General features: G+C 42.6%; 1 protein-coding gene across 5 annotated transcripts in view; it reads left to right on the top strand.

The window, feature by feature from the left end:
• SZT2 (SZT2 subunit of KICSTOR complex) overlaps nt 1-24,644 on the top strand; it is a 482,374-nt gene that overhangs the window by 382,937 nt on the left and 74,793 nt on the right. For all 5 annotated transcript variants that reach the window (XM_053693604.1, XM_053693601.1, XM_053693602.1 and 2 more), the window contains 2 exons: nt 2,134-2,256; nt 22,584-23,034. In XM_053693604.1, the coding sequence (XP_053549579.1) occupies nt 2,134-2,256; nt 22,584-23,034 (574 nt within the window). The remainder of the gene's footprint in view (nt 1-2,133; nt 2,257-22,583; nt 23,035-24,644) is intronic.

Genomic DNA, 24,644 nt, shown 5'->3' with positions numbered 1-24,644 from the left:
TACACTATAAAAACAATGTTTTTGTTTTTTCTTCAACCGGTGTTCTAAAATAAGTTATATACCATAAGAATGCGGGTACTGCATCACTTCCGGTGACGTGAAATCAGCTGTTGTAGGTGTGTGGCTCTCACTGCGCATGCGCAAAAGGCCCAACCTTCTCCAAACAGCTGTTATAAGGCGACTTATTTTAAAACAACGGGTCGAAGAATTTTATTGCCCGTAATCTTCATTGCACATGCGCGAACAATGCCTTGGTTGTCAAGACAGTGACTACATAGACCAATCAGATAATGCAGTAACGTTTTTTTCCTATGTATTATCTGATCGGTCCGTAGTCCGTTTGACTTGCCCACCTCCATTCAATTTACAAATTGGTCCACCCGCCGACTTGCCGTGCCTGGGGGGGGGGGGGGGGCTAGGGGGTGCTTATGGGGGTTACATGGGGTGCTGATGGGGGTTACAAGGGGTGCTGATGGGGCTTACGTAAGTTACACAGGGGGTGCTTATTTGGGATACAGGGGGGGGCTGATGGGGCTTATGTCGGTTACACAGGGGGCACTCCCTGTGTAACTTACGTAAGCCCCATCAGCAACCCCTAAAACCACCCCCTGTGTAACTTTACATAAGCCCCATCAGCACCCTCTGTAAGCCCCATAAGTACCCCCCCTTGGCCACGAAAAGTCGGCTGCGCGCAATGGACCAATTTGGAAATTGAATGGAGGTCGGCAAATCAAATGGTCTAAGGACCGATCAGATAATAAAAAAAAAGTGTTACTGCATTATCTGATTGGTCCGTGTGTCTGTGATGTCAGTGGCTGTACAACCAATAGGGTCGTGTTGCCTGCCAGTAGGGCCGCGTGCGCATGTGCGGCATTGTTCGCTTCTGCGCAATGAAGATTACAGGACATATAATTCCTCAACCCGTTGCTTAGTTTTAATCAGCTGTTTTGAGGAGGTTGGTCCTCTTGCGCATGCGCTGTGAGCGCCACACACCTCCAGCAGCTGATTCATGTCACCGGAAGTGACGTAGGTCACACATTTTTATGCGGTATATAACTTGTTTTAGAACACCGGCACTCCAGCAAGTTCATATTTTTAAGTGGGAGAATGTGTGTTTGTATGTATGTGTGGATGTGTGTGTGTGTGTATATATATATATATATATATATATATCGGTGTATATATATATATATATATATATATATATATATACACACACACATAAACAGTTCAACTGCATACAACCTTTAATAGTCCGCAGGGGAATGTTCTACCATTCGTCTGAGACCATCTGCCAATTGCGTTAGAGATGTTGGAGAAGGGAATCGGCTTCTCATTCTGCCCACAGTGGTTTGATGATATTCAAGTCAGGGCGTATAGTAATATTAATAATATTAACTTGTATAATAAAAGTAATATATATATATAATAACATTCATTGTTAGTTCCCACAGGAATAGGGCTCTTGTATCTTATAAGTTTCGTATTATTGTTTTATTTAAAGGACATTCAATTTTAAACAACTTTCCAATTTACTTTCATCATCAAATTTTCTTTGTTCTCTTGGTATTCTTTGTTGAAAGCTAAACCTAGGTAAGTTCATATGATAATTTCTAAGGCCGCCTCTTATCCCAGTGCATTTTGACAGTTTTGTTACAGCTAGACAGCGCTAGTTCATGTGTGCCATATATATAACATTGTGCTCACTCCTGTGGAGTTACCCTGGAGTCAGCACTGATTGGCTAAAATGCAAGTCTGTCAAAAGCACTGAAATTAGGGTTGCAGTCTGCAGAGGCTTAGATACAAGGTAATCACAGGGGTTAAATGTTTGTAAATATATAACAGTGTTCATTATGTAAAACTGGGGTATCGGTAATAAAGGGATTATCTATCTTTTTAACCAATACAAATTCTGGAGTAGACTGTCCAATTAAATTAATTTTGCCATGTATAGAGCTGCAGAATATGTTGGCACTTTATAAGTAAAGCATAATAATAATACATTATATATATCAGATATTTCACATACTGCAGAATCATGTAAACAACATAATTACATTAACTGTGCGTTTACTATGCACTTACATAGCAGTATTAGGTGTTTTTACGGATTTCTTTTCTTACAATCTGCAGCTCCGGGTCATACAAGGATTCTGAGGGTCTCAGACACCATGATGACTTTGATGTGTCACTGCTGGTCTGCCACAACGCTTTGCCATTTGAAGAACAGTCTGAACCAGAGAGACATGTCATGAGGTACACTAGGAGGATGCTGAACGTTATTGTTTATAGAAGTTGTATCAGTATTATTCTACTCCAAGAAAAACTAAATGTATGCTTACCTGATAAATTATTTTCTTTCCTGGCATGGAGAGTCCACGATTCTATTCAATTACTGTTGGGAATTCAGCTCCTGGCCACCAAAGACAAAGACACCCCAGCAAAGCTTTAAATTTCCTCCCACTTCCCATAATCCCCAGTCATTCAGCTGAAGGAAAAGGAAAGAGAAAGATAAATACTAGGGGTATAAAGGTGCCTGTAGATTACATAAAATTAAATGTCGCCTTAAAATTATAAAAAGGGCGGGTCGTGGACTCTCCATGTCAGGAAAGAAATAATCTATCAGGTAAGCATACATTTTGTTTTCTTTCCAATGGCATTGTGAGTCCACAATTCCATTCAATTACTGTACACAGAATGGACAGGGAGGGAGAATTAAAGGCAGGCGGACCTAAACTAAAGGCACCACCACTTGAAGCACCCTTCTCCCAAAAGAAACCTCTGCTGAGGCAAAACGTTCAAGATTGAGATAAAAAATTAAAGGGCAAGCCAGGAATACAAGGAGGTTGTCTTACCGAACTGTTCACCAGGACGCCTCGTTCTTAAAGGCCCAGAACTACGAGACATCTCCGGAAGAGAAAGCTGTAATCCATTTATGAGGCAGCTGTCCAGTTGTCCATAAGTTAAAAGAAAGACAGCCCTCAGTCAAAAGAAAGAGTAGTCACAGAATGTCTAAATGCCTTAGTAGATTGGAAAAAGAACTCTAGAATACGAACCTCATCCAGGGGGAAACCAAATTAAGGCTCCAGGAGGGAGCAAGAGAATGAAAGGCAGGCCTGATTCTTAACCAGGACTTGAACAAAGACTGGACTTTAAACCGTCTGCTTAGGAATGCTAACCATCCCCACAAGCACCTCCAGATGAGAAAACAGAAGCTTAACCTGGGTTCAAACCCACAACCTTCTGCTTCAGGATCAGTGGAACTGACCACTACACCTCATCTTCCCAACTGAAAAGGGAAGAGATCTGTCCTTATATAGAACTATCGGACAACCTCTCTCCAAACTCTCTAGGTGAAAAGTAGAGACAGTAGAGTCAAACCTAGAGATACGTCTGGCAAGTCCCTGGTGTACTCGCCTGGACCAGAGAGAGACAAAGTCCCTAACTGAAAACTCTCTCTTAGAGAGGACTAATCATCAATCTCCACACGGCCCGCTTTGGCGAACTAGAGATTGATGAAGGAAAAAGACCTTGAGTATAAAGTCCTCCCGCAGACCAAATCCTGGACTGACAAGGGTCGGGGGGAGGCTACCTCCCTGAAATTAGTTTTTGCAGGTTGGGATGTCTGCTATACTATAATTGTGTTTGAAATGTCCGTTGGCAGTTGCACACGCATCCTCAAAGGAATGTTGGCAGCAGTGTTAAAAAAAATCTAAGCTCCCGCAATAAGTATTTTAAAAAAATGAAGTATTAAGAAAAAACAAACTAATACGTAATAAAATGATTAACCCCTAAACCGCCAACCCCCCACAACGCATTAAACCTAATTTCTCTTGTAAGGTGTATCCAGTCCACGGGTTCATCCTTTACTTGTGGGATATTCTCCTTCCCAACAGGAAGTGGCAAAGAGAGCTAAACAGCAGAGCTGTCCATATAGCTCCCCCTCTAGCTCCACCCCCCTGTCATTCTTTTTGCCGGCTCTAAGCAATAGGGTCCCTCCCCGGAGGGTAAAGTGAATGTGGTGTTAGAATTGTAGTTTTTATTTTCTACAAGCAAAAGTTTGTTATTTTAAATGGTACCGGTGTGTACTATTTACTCTCTAGCAGAAAGGAGATGAAGATTTCTGCAGGGAGGAAGATGATTTTAGCATGTTGTAACTAAAATCCACTGCTGTTCCCACAAAGGACTGAGGAGTGCAAGAAAACTTCAGTTGGGGGGAACGGTTTGCAGGTTAGGCTGCAATAAGGTATGTTCAGTCATTTTTTTCTAGACAAGACTGTGTTAATGCTGGAAAAGACTGATAATATCCCCATGAGGGAAGGGTAAGCTGTGTTCAGAAACTCAGTAAGGAATTGCAAGCTTACATAACAGGGCTAGTTTATGCTGGTTGACACTTTTATGGCAGTTTTTTATTGAAAATATCGTTTTTTTGAGACACTTTGAAGGTTCCTTTGGGTTTCTTTCAGGGGTTGTTACCTACATGGCTATTATTAAAACACTTAGGAGTGTTTCTTTAGGCCTCACAGCACCGGAGTAAGGTGGGAGGGGCCTAATGTTGCGCCTCGGATGCACAGTTATATTAACTAGAAGTTCAGGCTGTTTCACATGGAGGGTCCTGCTGCAGTTTGAGGGCCTATAAGAAGCTTTTTCCCCACAAATCTGGTTCCTAAGGGCAGGTAGGGCCACAGCAGAGCTGTGGCAAGGTGCTATAGGTTTTTTAACCGGTTTGTTGACTTACTGTCGATCCGGTTTGGGCATTAAGGGGTTAATCGATTTTTTGCTAGTGGTGCAATCTTACTAATGCTTTAGGTACATACTGTGAAAATTTCGAAAAGTTTGCTGCATTTTTCACTGTATGCCTTTTTTATCTCTTAAAGACACAGTAACATTTTTTTCAAAGTGTATTTTTATTTGATTAAAGTGTTTTTCAAGCCTGTTTGTGTTACTACTAGTCTGTTAAACATGTCTGACACCAAGGAAAATCCTTGTTCAATGTGTTTAGAAGCCATGGTGGAACCCCCTCTCAGAATGTGTCCCACTTGTACTGATATGTCTATACACTTTAAAGAACATATTGTTGCACTTAAAAATGTGGCCCAAGATGATTCTCAGACAGAAGGTAACGAGGTTAGCCCGTCAACCTCTCCCCAAGTGTCACAACCAGTTACTCCCGCTCAAGCGACGCCTAGCGCCTCTAGTGCGTCTAACTCTTTTACCTTGCAAGATTTGGCGGCAGTTATGAATAATACCCTCTCAGTGTTTTTATCTAAACTGCCCGTGTTACCTGCAAAGCGTGATAGCTCTGTTTTAAGAACAGATTCTGAGCATTCTGACGCTTTAGTAGCCGTATCCGATATACCCTCACAACGCTCTGAAGTGGGGGCGAGGGATAAGCTGTCTGAGGGAGAAATTTCCGATTCGGGAAAGGTTGCTCCTCAGACAGATTCAGGTACATTGGCTTTTAAGTTTAAACTAGAACACCTCCGCTTATTGCTCAGGGAGGTACTAGTTACTCTGGATGACTGCAACCCTATGGTGGTTCCAGAGAAATTGTGTAAAATGGACAAGTACCTAGAAGTTCCTGTTTACACTGATGTGTTTCCGGTCCCTAAGAGGATTGCGGATATCGTTACTAGAGAGTGGGATAGACCAGGTATTCCCTTTGTTCCCCCTCCTGTTTTTAAGAAAATGTTCCCCATATCTGACCCCATGCGGGACTCGTGGCAGACGGTCCCTAAGGTGGAGGGGGCTGTTTCTTCACTTGCTAAACGCAGAACCATACCAATTGAAGACAGTTGTGCTTTTAAAGACCCTATGGATAAAAAATTAGAGGGTTTACTTAAGAAAATTTTTGTTCAAGAAGGTTTTCTTCTCCAACCTATTGCGTGCATTGTTCCTGTAACTACTGCAGCTGCTTTCTGGTTCGAGGCACTGGAAGATGCGCTCCAGATGGAGACCTCATATGAGGACATTATGGACAGAATTAAGGCTCTTAAGCTGGATAATTCTTTTATCACAGATGCCGCTTTCCAAATAGCTAAGTTAGCAGCAAAGAATTCAGGTTTCGCCATTTTAGCGCGCAGTCCTAGATGGCCGATGTGTCGTCAAAATCCAAACTCTTGAACATCCCTTTCAAAGGAAAGACCATCTTCGGGCCTGAATTGAAAGAGATTATTTCAGAAATCACTGGGGGAAAAGTCCATGCTCTCCCTCAGGACAAGTCCTTTAAGACAAAGAACAAACAAAATAATTTTCGTTCCTTTTGGAATTTCAGGAGCGGTCCCACTTCATCCTCCCCTGCTACAAAGCAAGAGGGTAACGCTTCACAACCCAGGTCAGCCTGGAAACCTTACCAGGGCTGGAACAAGGGTAAGCAGGCCAAGAAGCCTGCAGCTGCCTCCAAGACAGCATGATGGGGTAGCCCCAGATCCGGGACCGGATCTAGTAGGGGGCAGACTCTCTCTCTTCACTCAGGCCTGGGCAAGAGATGTACACGATCCCTGGGCCTTAGAAATTGTATCCCAGGGATATCTTCTAGAATTCAAGGACTCCCCTCCAAGGCGAAGGTTCCACATTTCTCGTCTGTCTACAGACCAGATAAAGAAAGAGGCGTTCTTACGCTGTGTAGAAGACCTACATTCAATGGGAGTGATCCACCCTGTTCCAATGGCGGAACAAGGGCTGGGTTTTTACTCAAGCCTGTTTGTGGTTCCCAAAAAAGAAGGAACATTCAGACCAATCCTGGATCTCAAAATTCTAAACAAATTCCTCAGAGTCCCATCATTCAAGATGGAGACCATTCGGACAATCTTACCAATGATCCAGGAGGGTCAATATATGACTACCGTGGATCTAAAGGATGCGTATCTGCACATTCCTATCCACAAAGATCATCAACAGTTTCTCAGGTTCGCCTTTCTGGACAAGCATTATCAGTTTGTGGCTCTTCCTTTCGGGTTGGCCACTGCTCCCAGAATTTTCACAAAGGTGCTAGGGTCCCTCCTGGCGGTTCTAAGACCGCGGGGCATAGCAGTGGCGCCTTATCTAGATGACATCTTAATTCAGGCGTCGACTTTCCAAAGAGCCAAGTCTCACACGGAAATTGTATTGGCCTTTCTGAGGTCTCTCGGGTGGAAGGTGAACATCAAAAAGAGTTCTCTCTCCCCCCTCCCAAGAGTTTCCTTCCTAGGGACTCCATTAGACTCGGTAGAAATGAAAATATTTCTGATGGAGGTCGGAAAGTTAAAACTCTTAATCACTTGCCGAGCTCTTCATTCCATTCCTCGGCCATCTGTAGCTCAGTGCATGGTGACAATCGGACTAATGGTAGCGGCAATGGACATAGTCCCTTTTGCTCAGATACACCTCAGAACACTGAAACTATGCATGCTCAAACAGTGGAATGGGGATTATGCAGATTTGTCTCCTCAAATACAGTTGGACCAGGGGACCAGAGATTCTCTTCTCTGGTGGTTGTCTCAGGATCACCTGTCTCAGGGAATGTGTTTCCGAAGACCAGAGTGGATCATCGTAACGACTGACGCCAGTCTGTTGGGCTGGGGTGCAGTCTGGGACTCCCTGAAAGCTCAGGGCTTATGGTCTCGGGAAGAAGCTCTTCTCCCGATAAGCATTCTGGAACTGAGGGCGACATTCAACAGGCTTCAGGTATGGCCTCAGCTAGCTGCGGCCAAATTCATCAGATTTCAGTCGGACAACATCACGACTGTAGCTTACGTCAATCATCAAGGGGGAACAAGGAGTTCCCTAGCAATGATGGAAGTAACCAAAATAATCAGGTGGGCGGAGGATCACTCTTGCCATCTCTCAGCAATTCACAACCCAGGAGTAGACAACTGGGAGGCGGATTTTCTAAGTCGTCAGACTTTTCACCCGGGGGAGTGGGAACTCCACCCAGAGGTATTTGCCCAGCTGTCTCAGCTATGGGGCACTCCAGAGTTGGATCTGATGGTGTCCCGTCAGAACACCAAGCTTCCTCTTTACGGGTCCAGGTCCCGGGATCCCCAGGCGGTGCTGATAGATGCTCTAGCAGCGCCTTGGTCCTTCAATCTGGCCTATGTTTTTCCACCGTTTCCTCTCCTTCCTCGTCTGGTTGCCAGAATCAAGCAGGAGAGGGCGTCAGTGATTCTAATAGTGCCTGCGTGGCCACGCAGGACTTGGTATGCAGACCTAGTGGACATGTCATCCGTTCCACCATTGACACTGCCAATGAGGCAGGACCTTCTAATACAAGGTCCTTTCAAACATCCAAATCTAATTTCTCTGCATCTGACTGCTTGGAGATTGAACGCCTAATTCTATCAAAGCGTGGTTTCTCTGAGTCGGTTATTGATACCCTGATTCAGGCTAGAAAGCCTGTCACCAGGAAAAGCTACCATAAGATTTGGCGAAAATATCTTTGTTGGTGCGAATCCAAGGGTTACTCATGGAGTAAGATTAGGATTCCCAGGATATTGTCCTTTCTCCAAGATGGATTAGAGAAAGGATTGTCAGCTAGTTCCTTAAAAGGACAGATATCTGCTTTGTCTATTCTTTTACACAAACGTCTGGCGGAGGTACCAGACGTTCAATCGTTTAGTCAGGCTTTAGTCAGAATCAAGCCTGTTTATAGACCTGTGGCTCCGCCATGGAGTCTGAATTTAGTTCTTTCAGTTCTGCAAGGGGTTCCGTTTGAACCTTTACATTCCATAGATATTAAGCTTTTATCTTGGAAAGTTTTGTTTTTGGTAGCTATCTCTTCTGCTCGAAGAGTTTCAGAGTTATCTGCTTTATAGTGTGATTCACCTTACTTGGTTTTCCATGCAGATAAGGTAGTTTTGCGTACCAAACCCGGTTTTCTTCCTAAGGTTGTGTCTAATAAGAATATTAACCAGGAAATTGTTGTTCCTTCTCTGTGTCCTAATCCTTCTTCGAAGAAGGAACGTCTGTTACACAATCTTGATGTGGTTCGTGCTTTAAAGTTCTATTTACAAGCAACTAAGGATTTCAGACAAACAACTTCATTGTTTGTTATCTATTCTGGTAAGAGGAGAGGTCAGAAGGTGACTGCTACCTCTCTTTCCTTTTGGCTAAAAAGCATCATCCGTTTGGCCTATGAGACTGCTGGCCAGCAGCCTCCCGAAACAATTACTGCTCATTCTACTAGAGCAGTGGCTTCCACATGGGCTTTTAAAAATGAGGCTTCTGTTGAACAGACTTGGTCTTCTCTGCATACTTTTTCCAAATTTTCAAATTCGATACTTTTGCTTCTTCTGAGGCTATTTTTGGGAGAAAGGTTTTACAAGCAGTGGTGCCTTCCGTTTAAGGTACCTGTCTTGTTCCCTCCCTTCATCCGTGTCCTAAAGCTTTGGTATTGGTATCCCCAAGTAAAGGATGAACCCGTGGACTGGATACACCTTACAAGAGAAAACAGAATTTATGCTTACCTGATAAATTACTTTCTCTTGTGGTGTATCCAGTCCACGGCCCGCCCTGGCTATTAGTCAGGTAGATTTTTGGTTTAAACTACAGTCACCACTGCACCCTATGGTTTCTCCTTTTTCTTCCTAACCTTCGGTCGAATGACTGGGGGTGGAGCTAGAGGGGGAGCTATATGGACAGCTCTGCTGTGTGCTCTCTTTGCCACTTCCTGTTGGGAAGGAGAATATCCCACAAGTAAAGGATGAACCCGTGGACTGGATACACCACAAGAGTAAGTAATTTATTAGGTAAGCATAAATGTTTTACCTATTAATCCTACACCGCCAACCCCCACAACGCAAAAAAATAATTTAATGACAGCCCCCTAACCTAACACCCCCTAAATTCACCCTTTAATTACAATAAAAATAAACTACATTACTATAAAAAATACAAAACAATTACATTACCTTAATCTAACATTACAGAAAATAAAAAGGCTAACATTACAAAAAATAATAAACACATTATCCAAAATAAAAAAAATTAAACCTAATCCCTATTAAAATAAAAAAGCCCCCCCCACAAATAAAAACACCCCCTAATCTAATGCTAAACTACCAATAGCCCTTAAAATGGCTTTTTGTAGGGCATTGTCCTAAGATAAACAGCTCTTTTACATTCAAAATAAACAAAGTCCCCCCTAACAGTAAACCCCCCCAAAAAAAACTAACACTAAAAAAACCGAAACTACCCATTGCCCTGAAAAGGGCATTTGTATGGGCATTGCCCTTAAAAGGGCATTTAGCTCTTTTAAGAAAGCCCCCCCAAAAAAAAGTTAAAAAATAAAATAAAATAAAAATTATTTTGAAAAAACCTAACACTAGCCTTAAATAGGTACTTACGGTTTCAGAAGTCCGTCGGAGAAGGTCTTCTTCCAGGTGGGTTCATCATCTTCATCCAGAGCGAAGGCGGAGCAGAGATCCGGAGCGGTCTTCCCAGATGTGGCAATCCTTGGTGGCGGTGGCGCTCCTCGGCGAAGGCGTGGAGGTTCCTCTTCATGCAATCTTCCACCGCACACTGAAGAAAGAATTCAAGGTACCCCATATTTATTGGGGTGACTTGAATTCCTATTGGCTGAAATTTTCAAGATCAGCCAATAGGATGAGAACCAATGAAATCTTATTAGCTGATTTGAACAGCCAATAGGATTTTAGTAGCTCTAATCCTATTATCTGTTTTGAAAAACTCAGCCAATAGGAATGCAAGGTACCCCAAATTGATTGTAGTACCTTGCATTCTTTCTTCAGTACACCACAGACAATCCAATGAAGAGGAGCCTCCATGTTGTTGAGGAACGCCGCCGCCGAGGGTTGCCGCAGAGGATCGCCACATCTGGGAAGACCAATCCGGACCTCCGCTATGCGCCGCCTTTGCTGTGGATAAAGATGATGGACCCGCCTGGAAGAAGACCTTCTCCGCCGGACTTGTGAAACCGTGAGTACCTATTTGGGGCTTTAGTGTTAGATTATTATTTTTTTAACTTAGAGATTTTTGGGGCTTTCTTAAAGGGTCATGAAACCCAAAATATTTCTTTCATGATTCAGATACAATACAATTTTAAACAACATTCCAATTTACTTCTATTATCTAATTTGCTTCATTCTTTAGATATCCCTTGTTGAAGAAATAGCCATGCACATGGGTGAGCCAATAACAAGAGGCATCTATGTGCAGTCACCAATCAGCAGATACTGAGCATATCTAGATATGCTTTTCAACCAAGTATATCACGAGAATGAAGCAAATTAGATAACAGAAGTAAATTAGAAAACTGTTTAAAATAGCATGCTCTTTCTAAAGCATGAAAGAAAGTTTTGAGATAGAATGTCCCTTTTAAAGAGCTAAATGCCCATACAAAATGCCCTTTTCAGGGCAATGGGTAGCTTAGGTTTTTTTTAGTGTTATTTTTATTTATTTTGGGCGGTTTGGTGGGTGGGGGTTTTTACTGTTAGGGGGGACTTTGTTTATTATTATTTTTTTATTATTTATTTATTTTTTTAAAGCTTTATTGATATATAATAAAAAAAAGACAGTTATACAGTTTTCTCATGACAAAAACAATAACAGTTCGTATATGCACATTAATCTGAGATATAAGTCCCAGGATGAAAAGGTTCATCTTGTTTGCTGAGAAAGTCTGTTCATAAAGCTTGAAACAATTTTCTATTTTCCTCCAAAATCCAACAAACAAACAAACAAGGTAAAGAAAAAAAAAAAAAAAAAAAAAAAAAAAAAATCTCAAGCAAGCATGAGTGAAAATAAATAAGAAGGAGATTAAGTAAAAGTAAAACCATTAACAAAACTAAACATGTCAACAAATTATCTGGAATAGTCATGTCACAGATTTTAAGAAGCTATGTGAGAATATCGCTAATAGAGCAATACTGAGCTTTATAGAACCTTACAGAGCTGGATTTCTCATGTCAAGTGTTTTAATGTAGGGAAAATTCACTACTGCATCTTTTAATAACACTTAAGCGGTGTTTGCTGAATAGATATATGTTTCCCAGTAGAGGAGCATGGCACAATAAAAGTCTAACCTGTTAGTTTGTTGATAGTGATATTTCTCTAGAGATACTAAGGTAGTCACATTCTGTTTCCAGCCTATCGTTGAAGGAACCACTTGTTGCTTCCACAGTCGTGGGATCATTTGTTTGGCACTGCTTAACATAATGTATAGTAATGTAGATTTATATTTACATTTAAGTCCTGGTGGCTTATTGAATAAGAAAATTAGAGGATCAAATGGGATATTGTGGGATAGAACCTTTTGGATCTCCTTATGTACATTTTGCCAGAAGGGTTGCAATATGGGGCACTGCCACCAGATGTGGAACAGTGTGCCTACCTGTTTACAATCTCTCCAGCAAAGGGGATTTGCTTGTTTATAAATTTTTGCTAACCTACTGGGGTGTAGGTACCATCTACCTAAGAGTTTCATATTGGTTTCAGTGATGCTCATCGAGGAAGGTGCTTTACCCATCTGCTGAAAAATCTTGTTCGACTTTGTTTATTTTTAATGTAAAATAACTGTTTAACTTAGGGCAATGCCCTACAAAAAGCCATTTTAAGGGCAGTTGGTAGTTTAGCATTAGATTAGGGGGTGTTTTTTATTTTGGGGGGGGGGGTTATTTTCATAGGGATTAGGTTTAATTTTTTTATTTTGGATAATGTGTTTATTTTTTTCTGTAGTTCTATTTTGAATGTTTTGGTATTTACAACATATAGACCACCCTCTGGGCAGGCTTACCAACTAGTTACTATATAAAAGTAAAAAAAGTCTAGAGCAGACACTCAGCCCCCATTCCAACCTTTATTCATTCATAAATGTGTATCTGAGAAGCACATAACAATGACAAAATATAAAGGTTACAGATAAGACTGTACATATAATAAACAGAGACCATTATAAATAGTATTGTGGAAGAAAAACTTAAACACCCCTTACACATTCTATATGGATGACTGAGCATGCTGAAATAGACTCCATGAAGGAGCTAATCTATGAAACGTCACAGTCCGTGGCGGGAAAAGTACCTCCATGGATAAATGGCGTTTTAAACAATGAAGGTTGCCAAACAAAATGTCCATGAGCTCCTTTCATTAGAAAGGCGCTTTGTCCTTATTCTCTGATAAAAGGAGATGAACGCCTCAACCACCTGTGGCGGCGCTCTCTTGAGGAGTACTGTTTTGTCTATCAATAAGTGGCTGTATGCCGCGATAAAAACCTCTTTTACATATTCAGTGATTTGAGAGCGCAAACTCAGGGGCCTTCAGACGAAAATAAGAGGCTGTAAGTTGTAAATGTGGCCAAGTGCTATGATGTTGATGCGGGCGTGTGTTATGCTGTGAATGCGCCCGTGTGTTATGCTGTGAAAGCGGCCGTGTGCTATGCTGCGAATGCGGCCGTGTACAAAAGTGCCTTAGCTATATGCAGCAATAGCGTCCGTGTGTACAAATATCCCTAGTCTTGTCAGGGGATTGAACATGGGTTTAAAATTACCTAAAAAACTAAACATGACCCACACTGCATGAGAGAGGGACATAAACACTCTCTATTAACGCAACAAACAGCCCGCTCCAATTTAGAATAAAGGTGAAAACCCCACTAGAAACCAGAGCGTCAAAGCTTTAACAGTCAGGGAAAAAACAGATAACCCATAAAGAGCTATATGTTTCCCAGATGGCCGATTAAAGTAGAGAGGTTGCTACAGGTACCCTCCACAAAGGTATTTACACTAAGGTGAGCTATGAGTTTCGTTGAAACTGGAGCCTTAAACTCCTAACGGCTCTTAGGCCACGAACATATCCTGATCCCAGGATATATACATTCCTCAGACCCCCTAAGAGGGATTTTAGGGGCCATCGGGACACCCACCACCGTGTCCGATATAAGGGAAAGAAATTACAAAAGGACTTACCCTCCAGGGTCTTCTGCTGTGGAGCAGTCACAGCACTTTCAGGTCTGCCAGCTTCATCCAGACTTCTGACAGGGACCTGAGTAGAAAGGAAAGCAGAGTAACTACCCCTGGTTGCCGGGTTGGGGGTTAGCATAGATTGCTGGAGAGAAAACAGAGACTACTCTGCGACCTCCAGCAGCTAACAGCTACCAGAACTCTAACTCAAGAGAATTACATGGACACAGTATTACCCCAGTTCTGTCTTAAGAGGGAAACTACCCATAAAAGGATTTAGTACAATATTTCTTCAGTGCACGATCTTCACATCCTCCTTGATTCAGGAAGGCAAAGAATGACTGGGCATTATGGAAAGTGGGAGGATACTTAAAGCTTTGCTGGGGTGTCTTTAGCTCCTCCTGGTGGCCAGGAGTTGAATTCCCAACAGTAATTGAATGGAATCGTGGACTAAAAAGTGGACTAAAAAGTGCTTTCAATGAATGACAGTTTCAACTTAATTCTCAAAATTAGGTTAATGTAAAATTACCACAAAAAAAGGAAGAAAAAATATATAAAAAGATTATCACATTCCACAAAAACCTGTAGTTTTCTAACTGTAAAAAAATGTAATTTTTTTATTTATTATTTGAAGGTATTAATCTGCAGCTATGCCTAAAATGATGTAATGGGGTAACTCTCGTTTAGTATAGTAGAGCTGACAAAATTCTCAAAATTGACCCCCCCCCCCCCAAAACTACATATATATATTTTTAAACTAGACAACCCAAGGTATTGATCAAAGATAATTTTGGTATATTTCATGCAACCATTTTTGCCATCATATAAAAAATAAATTTAAAAAAAAGTTAACTTTCACGAACTTTGAGTTTCAAACTAAAACTATTAACTACTGCAGTCATAAGTCAAATGGTAGTAAAAGTTTCTCTATGATCCCCTTTGCTCTAAAATGGCAGACATGCATGGCTTTGTCATTTATTTGTGGTTATTAGATGAATGCTAAATACCACACCTGAAATTCCTGGCAGTGAAGGCATTAATAAGATGTTAAGGGTAAAATGTATTGTAGTGTAGTGATTACCCTCCCACTGGTCACCATCATCTTCCTCCTTCTTAGGTACTGGCAGGTAGTCTGCAGTTAGTTAGTTTTTTTGTAGTGTAGGGATCCCTCCTCACCCTCCCACCTCCCTGATACATCAGAAATAGCATTCTGTTCTTCTTTAAAGGGAAGAGTTCACAGCTGCATTCATTAATTTTGGGAATTAAGAACCTGGTCACCAGGAGGAGGCAAAGTCACCCCAGCCAAAGGTTTAAATACTCCTCCCACTTCCCTCATCTCCCAGTTATTCTTTGCCTCTCATCACAGGAGGTTGGCAGAGAAGTGTCAGAAGTTTGAGATAGTCTCTTATGGAGGGTAGTACTCTTCGCTGTGGGACTGGAGTTTTAAGTAATCCTGTCAGCCTCTCAGTGAGAGCATAGGTGAAAGTTAGAGTCCGGAGATACGGTGGGAGTTCTTCTGCGAATCCATCCCGACTCATATTAGCAGCTCCTTGGTGATCAGCATTGACGAGTTTCGCTGTCTACCTTTCTTCATTCAAGTCCATATCAGAAGCGAGGCTACTATCTGTCACACTTGAAGGGCCGTGTTCCAGTTCCATGGCGTAGATTCCGGTAAGATCATTTTATTTTTTTTCGATATGTGGATGTACTGTTAACGAAACAAGATAGGGTCCCAGTGGGACTCCTTTTCTCTTAATAATATCTCTTGGGTTAATATCTCCTGAGGGGGTTATTAAACAGGGGGGAATTTAATCATGTTTGTTATATGGTTTTATCTGCAATGTGTAGCTTCACTTAGGCTCACGGCCTATAGGGACATAACGGCCTTCTTTCATGACGCTCTTAGAATTGCGCGCCCTTTTTGTGACTGGCATGGTACACCTCGGGAAGGGTGCGGTTTCTGTTGTTTGTTTTTCACTTCCGTATACTGACTGTGTGCGACCGAGAGAGTCTAGCTCATGGGTTGTCTGGTTCACAGGAGGTGGTGAGTGCCCCAGCCATTGGGGGTGTCAAGGTGTGCCAGTTAATTTGTTTTTTTTTGTAATCCCAAGATTATGGAGGATTCTGATATACGCGACACGGATGCCTCCGACACGGAGGATGTGTCCTGCGATGAATATGAAATGGCCCGGTAATTAATGCCCATCAGTTATGTTCCGGGTGCCATTCTAGAGTACTCTCTTCTCCTGAATCTGGGAGTTTAGGGTACGTTGAGCCACCCGCCTCCCAGGTTTCCATGACCCGTGAGGCGCGTGCCCAATAACTTTACCCGGGTACGCACGCAGATGTCCCTATGGCCTTCTCTCCTTCTCCGGAGAGTGGCTTGTTTCCGCCGGAGGTTACAGCACGGTTCCGCATGGCCATTTCTATGGCGCTGTCTCATTTATATCTCCCAAGTGAAGTTTTTCTTCGATATTGTCCATGCTCCGTTAACCTAGGTTCATCGAGCGTGGCGTCACCCAATTCGGTTTGACCTTCTGGGGAAACGTTGGCCCCTGAGGCTTCAGGGGTCCCAATCTCGGAGATGAGGTCTCCAGTAGATCCAGCGAGGGATGATTTTGCCTTCCGCTATAGGCTGGCTCGCCTGCGGGTTCTTTTAAGACATGTTTTGGCATTGTTAGAGGATCCTAGTCCTAGTGGGCAGAGGGATCCGAGGCCTTAGAAGCTGGATGGCAAAATGGATAGGACATTAGGGGATGAAGAAAATTTCCTTACCGTCTTCAATTTTGTTTTCTTTATGTTTTCGGTTCCATTTCTGAGCTTGGGTGAATGAGTCCTCTATGGCTGGTACGGTTGTCGTTCTCATTCACCTTGGGTGTTCACCCGTTGGGTGCTGCCTTTTTCATTTTATTTGTGATCCGGGTGGATGTGTTTAATTTGATTTCTCTAAAGCTCAGATCTGTTAGTTTTCATTTGTATAAATGTTCTTTTACTGGAACCGATACTTGCGACTAGTGGTCTCGTGGGCACTGCCTCGGGAGTTGCGCACTTGTTAAACATTAGAATTTTCGTTTTCTAGTTAATTTATCGCTCCTTCGTGACAAATTTTCTTGGACCTTGAACAGTTCCAAAGTGTCCTTATACCAGGCTGGTACTGGTCGTGCGCTTTTGCTGCTTTTACCAGGGTTCATGTCACCTTCAGGTGCTGAGAATGCCTCTTGGCCTATTTTATGGACTCCGGGCTCGGATCCGATTGAAGTTGAGGCCTGAGGTTTATATACAACTTCTCCGGACGGAGGGTTGGGCATACCAATCTAAGGTTGGTCAGTTAAGGCTACTCGCCTAGGCTATGTATCTGCTCTTGCAGACAGACGCCTTTTAGGTTCTTCAGCTCCCTGGGGACTTAGAACCGTTTTTCCCTTTAAGGGGAAGTTGGGAGATGTGTGTGACCTGTTTGGTCTGTTGTGCCGGGTGATTACATTTGGGTTCATTCGAGGTCCTTCCGGATGCTGACTCTTAGCCTATTGCGCTCTTCTTGCGGTGGCAGAGTATCATCCTTCCCACTTTTGGGGGGATCATCTGGTCGAGTATGCGGGCGTGTTTGTCTCCTTTGTTTGAGTTCTGTTACTCTGAAGAGGTGGTGTGCAGGGGTTCCCTGCCTTCTGTGGGAGCTACGGCTCCAGCCTTTGCCTGCTTAAGGTAATTTTTTTTTGATTAATAGCTTCTTCAAGCTCTCTGACTGTCGTCAATTCTTCTGGGCCCTTGGTCGGACTACGGTCTTGACGTGCAGGTGTATTGCGCCACTGCCTGTGGCATAGTAGATTTTCTATCTACCTGGAATCTGAGAGACTAGGATCGATTCCTGGTTCTTCCCTATTGACCTTGATTTTACGCTAGCTTGGCTTGTCAGTAGCAGTATCGAGGTTGGGTGTGGATGGCCGCCCTTCGAGGGTCAGGCGGTTGTCCTTTTTTCCTCGATACTCCGCTTGGGGTTTCGGGGGCGGTTCCTTACGTTACTTCTCTAAGATGGCGAGCCGGGCCTTGGGTTTTACATTGCTTTCGGGTATTGATGTTACCCTGCCAGTATGTGTATCACGTGTTGTCGCTTGCTTATGAGATTTCTTGCGATCATTTGCACTGGGTGCTGATCTCAGCCGGAGCAGGAGTCCTTTGTGGCTCCGGGGTCTGAGGCTATCTAGACCGCCGGGTCTACGGACTTTAAAGGTGCGCTCCTCCTTGGAGGCAGCTTAGGCTTCTTTCAAAGATTGGATCTTGTGATCGGTCATTGTCAAGGACCCTGACCCATGTCTCTCCATGGATGGGTGTGGATGGTTCACGCATGAAGTTTGTGGTCCTGCGGGCTCCCTTAGCAGGGACTGGGACACTGTGAGAGAGGTCTTATTGACGGGTTTAGACTTGGTCCTCCTGATGGGGTCCTACCTGTTTTCTGGTGCACTTATGATGTTCCTATAGACGCCAGATGCTTTTTACTTAGGTTGGCAAATTGACTGAGGAGTCTCGCCTCTATGGTAGTTTTTTTTTCTGTTGCTTTCTTCCCTTCTCTCCAGAGTAGGGGGATTCTGGTCCTGCCTTGCACCTGCGTTCAGGTTCCTGGAGGGGAACTGTGATGTAGTGTCAGGTTTTCTCGTTCCTGTTGCAGGAGGCTGTAGGTGGCTCCCGTGGGGGCTTCTCCTACGTGTATCCAATTTAGGGATATTGAGGTATTAGGGGAAATCTTCCCTTGGGAAGTGTGCCCTTTTTCCCCTCGACTACGTGTAGGGGGTCTCTTACCTGAACAAAATGTTTCCTGACTCTCAGGAGCAAGCTTTTGTAACAGCGGTCTGAGAGGGGAAGTTGTTCCTCATTGTTCCTCTTCCTGTGGCCTGGGACTCTTGTCTTTGGTTCTTTGAAGCCTTTGGTCAAGAACCGTTATCCTGGATGGAAGTTTGGAGTTCAGTTACTCTATGCAAAGTTGACCATTTCTGCTGTTGCCTCTCCTTGAGGGGGGATTTTGGATGACCTCCCTCTTTCCACTGCCATCTGGTGCCTGGAGGGGATGCGTCTTGGAGCGCTATTTGGTAGGCTGCTGCCCTTGGAGGTTTGCAGTTGCAACCATCTGCAGCGTTTTGCTCAGTAATTCTCTGGATGCTAACAAGCTTGACGCACCTTTCGAGGTTTGCGTTGACAATAGACTCAGCCTTCCTTTAGGAGGTTGGTCTGTGAGAGTTCCTGTTCAGGCGGTTTGAGTTCTCTGAGAGAGCTCTGTTCTAGCTGCTGGGATATTTATACTGTTTCTGCTGTCTCCGTCTATCTAGCTTCCGGATCTAGATATGTTATGGGGCATTGGGGGATTTATACGTTTCCTTGAGTACCTTGGGGTATGGTATGGAATTGGGGACGTGATGATCTTGGGAGTTGGTCTCCCTGGGCGTTGCCTTGTAGGACAACCATGGGTTGTTCTAGCGGTGATTGGGAAACGTTTCTTTGGATTTTCCTGGTCTCTGGTTCCCTTTTGGGGGGGGGCTGATACGGTCTTATATTGGCCAGGTACATTCTTGGGAGTAGTGTCCCGTGGGGCAGACGCCGCGGGGGTGGTGGGACCTGAAGGACTCTAGGTCTCAGTGGTCTGGTTTGGCTCCCCGTTGGTGTAACTAATGTGCAGTTACCTGGGCCGAGTTGAGTAATTTAGGCTGTGGTGCCTTTTGAAGGGGCCACTTTTTGTACCCACCCGTTTTTTTTTATTCAGTGTCCTCTAGCTTTGGTATTGTTTTCCCAAAAGTAATGAATGCAGCTGTGGACTCATCCCTTTTATGAAGAAAAACATAAATTATGCTTACCTGATAATTTTATTTTCTTCTGAAGGGAAGAGTCCACAGCTCCGCCCCGTGCTTCTATCTTGAGGCGGCTGTAATTTTTATTCTTCTGGCACCTTTTTTTACCCTGATATTTCTCCTACTGTTCCTTTTTCCCTTGGTAGAATGACTGGGGGATGAGGGAAGTGGGAGAGGAGTATTTAAGCCTTTGGCTGGGGTGTCTTTGCCTCCTCCTGGTGGCCAGGTTCTTAATTCCCAAAAGTAATGAATGCAGCTGTGGACTTTTCCCTTCAGAAGAAAATGAAATTATCAGGTAAGCATAATTTATGTTTTCCTCTCCCGCCCTACTGCACCACCATATTTGTTACTGGCAATATGCCAGCATGCAGTCGGGGGGGGGGGGGCTTCTGCCCCCAGCTGCCCCCAGCTGCTGTCTGAGCTGGCAGTGGGATCCAAAACATGCATCAAAGTGTTGGACGTAGGTATTAGTCCACTGTCGTCGACACAGTACGCTGGGAAAAGTACTGTGTGATATAGTACCTATGTCCAATTGGCACAAGGGATTAAGCTTTATTATATCATAAAAAGCATTATTTGGCTTGATTAAAGGGACATGCTAATATGCTCTAATGAACTGCACCGTTTTACTATTGTACTATTATGTCTATTTAAAGGCACTTGGAAGTAAAAATGAAACCGAGATGATAGAGCGTATACGTTAAATAAAACCCAAATAAATACCCAAGTAAAAATTGTACTTCTTTTATTTTATTTAAAGGGACAATAAAGTCAAAATTAAACTTTCATGGTCCAGTTTCCAGGAAACACCAATAGACCAGCTTTTTGTGATATCTGAACTAGAGCAAAGGTGAAATAATCAGCTGATGGATACGAGCAGGTTAATGATCCGCTGATTAATTCACCTGTGCTCTAGTTCAGATATCATGAAAATCTGGCCCATTTGTGTGCCCTCAGGACTGGGGTTGAAAAACACTGGTTTAGATAGAGAGTGCATTTTTTAACAACTTTCCAATTTACTTATATTATCAAATTTGCTTTGCCTCTCTGTATCTTTAATTGAAGAGAAAACGTAGGCTCATAGGTGCTCAGTAGCATATGCACATGTCTTCAGTACTCTATGGCAGCAATGTTTGCAACAGCATTGATATCTATGTTATACATGTTTGTAACCACTGCAGCCATAGAGTACTAAAGACACCTACACCCTCCTGCGCTCATAGGAGCCTACCGAAGATGTCTCTCCAACAAAGGATACCAGTAGAACAAAACAAATGTGATCATGGCAGGTTGGAAAGTTGTATAAAATTACATGATCTATCTGAATCTCAAAGGAGACCCCCCGAAAGATGTAAATTTGTTAATAGACGTGAACTTGCATGTTTTTCTTTAAATTGTATGGTCTAGCACACTGGTTTTCAAACCTCTCCTCAGACCTCCCCAACAGGTCAGGTTTTCAGGATTACCTTGTGTGAGAGCAGTAAAATAACCATGGTTACTAATCAGCTGATTAATTCACCTGTGATCCAGTTCAGATATCCTCACAATGTGGCCTGTTAGGGAGACCTTAGGACAGGTGTGAAAACTAGTGGTCTGAATCATGAACGTTGTTGTTTCATTATGATTTACTTGTCCTTATAAGTATCTAGATACAGGCACTGCATAGTTACTTGGTATTTAAGCATCTTACATTTGTCCAAGTTCTGATGGTTGAAATCTATTTTAAAGGGACACGAGACCTAAACATTTTATTTCATGATTCAGATAGAGATTTACTTCTATTATCAAATTTGCTTTGTTCCAATGATATTCTTTGTTGAAGAGATACTTCTGCAGATGTCCAGAGCACCACATGGCAGGAATAGTGCTGCCCTCTAGTGCTCTTGGAAATGGATAACATTCTTGCAAAACTGCTACCATATAGTGCTCCAGACATGCACGCTCCTGATCTTACATCCCTGCTTTTCAACAAAAGATACCAAGAGAATAGAGAAAAATGTATAATATAAGTAAATTAGAAAGTAATTTAAAAAATAAACTTTCATGATTCACATAGGGCATGTAATTTTTAAACAATTTTCCTATTTACTTTTATCACCAATTTTGCTTTGTTCTCTTGGTATTCTTGAAATTTTAGTTGAAAGCTAAACCTAGGGGGTTCATATGCAAATTTCTTAGATCTTGAAGGCCGCCTTCATCAATGCATTTTGACAGATTTTCACCATTAGAGGGTGTTAGTTCATGTGTGTCATATAGATAACATTGTGCTCATGCACGTGGAGTTACCTAGGAGCCAGCACTGATTGGCTTAAATGCGTGTCTGTCAAAAGTACTAAAATAAGGGGGCAGTGTGCAGTGGCTTATATACAAGGTAATCAGAGAGGTAAAATGTATATTAATATAACTGTGCTGGTTATGCAAAACTAGGGAATGGGTAATAAAGGGATTATCTATCTTTTTAAACAATAAGAATTCTGGTGTAGACTGTCCCTTTAAATCGCATGCTCTGTCTGAATCATGAAAGATGCATTTGGGGTTTCGTATCCCTTTAAGACAAGGGCAAAGTTGTACCTTTCTAATTTTCCATAAAACCTGAGTTATGCTGCAATTCAAACATTTTTATTTTGATTGAAAATATTTCCATAAATATATTCTAGAGCTCGGCAAACAGATATAAATATTCAGCCTGACCCCATCTGAAGGGCACTCCTGGTGTGAGCCTTTATGGTTCTGTTTTATAAACCTGATTCCTGTTTCCCTAACTCCATCTCTGATCTAGAAGTTGCCCACAGCTGTAGTCATCAGTAGTTTTGTAGTTTTTAACAAACTCTTCTTCTACCTTCTCGTTTGCCAACAGACTTCGGTTCTACGTCATTATGACCAGCCAGCGGGAGCTGTTTCCCCGTCTCACCGCTGACATGAGGCGGTTTAGGAAGCCACCAAGGTTACAAAGGGACCCTCTGGAGCTTGAAGGGGCTTCAGAACTTGGAAAGTGTCGGAGGATGGAGATGGAGAATATTGAGGATGCCAGGGAAGGAGAACAGAACAGGATAGGGGCTGGGACCCTCTACAACCCTCACTTGTTCCCTCTGCTAGCTGCAGAGGTTGCCACTGCGCAGAGACAGCTCATTGACATGGTGCAACTTGCAAAATGTCACTGTCGCAGGGATAATTTGTGGAAAAGGCTATACCTTCTGGAGCCGCTTGCTTCCGATAAACTGCGTCTGGGAAAGCTGAGCTCCAGTGAGCTCCAGGAACTGCTAGAAGCAGTGCACGGGAGGAGCGTGGCCGAGATTGATCCACAGCTGGTGAGAACAATGTAACATAGTTGTAAAAAAAGAAAAAAAAGTGAAGGGAAGGACCATCAGTTGTTAAAGGGACATGAAACACTGTTTTTCTGTAGCCTTGTAGTAAAATTAACACACCGACCAAACATGAAAGCTTCCTCAATACATTAAAGGGACAGTAAAGTCCAAAATAAACTTCATGATTCAGGCAGGGCATGTCATTTTAAACAACTCTCCAATTTACTTTTATCACCAATTTTGCTTTGTTCTTTTGGTATTCTTAGTTGAAAGCTAAACCTAGGTAGGCTCATATGCTAATTTCTTAGACTTTGAAGGTCGCCTCTTATCTGAATGCATTTTGACAGTTTTTTTACCACTAGAGGGCGATAGTTTGTGTGTGTAATATAGATAGCATTGTGCTCACGCCCATGGAGTTATTTATGAGTCAGCACTGATTAGCTAAAATGCAAGTCTGTCAAAAGAACTGAAATAAGAGGCAGTTTGCAGAGACTTAGATACAAGTGGGTAATAAAGAGATTATCTATCTTTTTAAACAAAAAAAATTCTGGTGCTGACTGTCCCTTTTAATAAAATAACAGTGTATTGAAACCACCACCTATACTGGAAGTGTCAATACTGCAGCAAAAGCTACATAAATGCTATGTAAACAAGAGGTAGGAGAAGAAATAAGACTCCTTGTGGAGATGGGAGAGAGAGGTAATACAATTTAAATTTAGCAATTACTCTCTCCAAGTATTATGCTTTATGTATACATACAGAGATAGGATGCCATTGTGCATATAGAGAGTGATACGGTCTGCTCTCCTTGCAAGCTCAGCCCATTTACAAAGCTTCAATTTGCAAAAACAGCTGTTTCTTTCATGTAATTGGCAAGAGTCCATGAGCTAGTGACGTATGGGATATACATTCCTACCAGGAGGGGCAAAGTTTCCCAAACCTCAAAATGCCTATAAATACACCCCCCACCACACCCACAATTCTGTTTTACAAACTTTGCCTCCTATGGAGGTGGTGAAGTAAGTTTGTGCTAGATTTCTATGTTGATATGCGCTTTGCAGCATGCTGAAGCCCGGTTTTCCTCTCAGAGTGCAGTGAATGACAGAGTGATGTGAAGGGAGTATTGCCTATTGAATGCTATGGTCATCCTATCGGGGATCTATTTCATAGGTTCTCTGTTATCGGTCGTAGAGATCTCTTCTCCTACCTCCCTTTTCAGATTGACGATATACTCTTATATACCATTACCTCTACTGATTCTCGTTTCAGTTCTGGTTTGGCTATCTACTTTATATAGATGAGTGTCTTTGGGTAAGTAAGTCTTATTTTATTTATGACACTCTCAGCTATGGTTTGGCACTATGTAAAGTCCTAAATATATGTGTTTAAACTTATATTTGCCATGATTCAGGATAATCAGTATTCCTTCATTCAGACTGTCAGTTTCATTTTTTGGGAAATGCATATGAATAAAAAAAATTTCTTACCTGAAAATTTTTCAAATTGACTGTTCTTTCTAAATTGCGGGCTGTTAGGCTCGCGGGTGCAAAAAATGCTAGAATTTATTGCGTCATTTTTGGTGCGAGACTTTTTTGGTGGGAAAGTTTGTTGAC

This window comes from Bombina bombina, chromosome 10 (assembly GCF_027579735.1).
Source record: "Bombina bombina isolate aBomBom1 chromosome 10, aBomBom1.pri, whole genome shotgun sequence".
In the NCBI taxonomy this organism is placed as follows: Eukaryota; Metazoa; Chordata; class Amphibia; order Anura; family Bombinatoridae; genus Bombina; species Bombina bombina.
The sequence above is the reverse complement of the archived record's forward strand: the minus strand, read 5'-3'. Positions and strand labels throughout refer to the sequence as shown.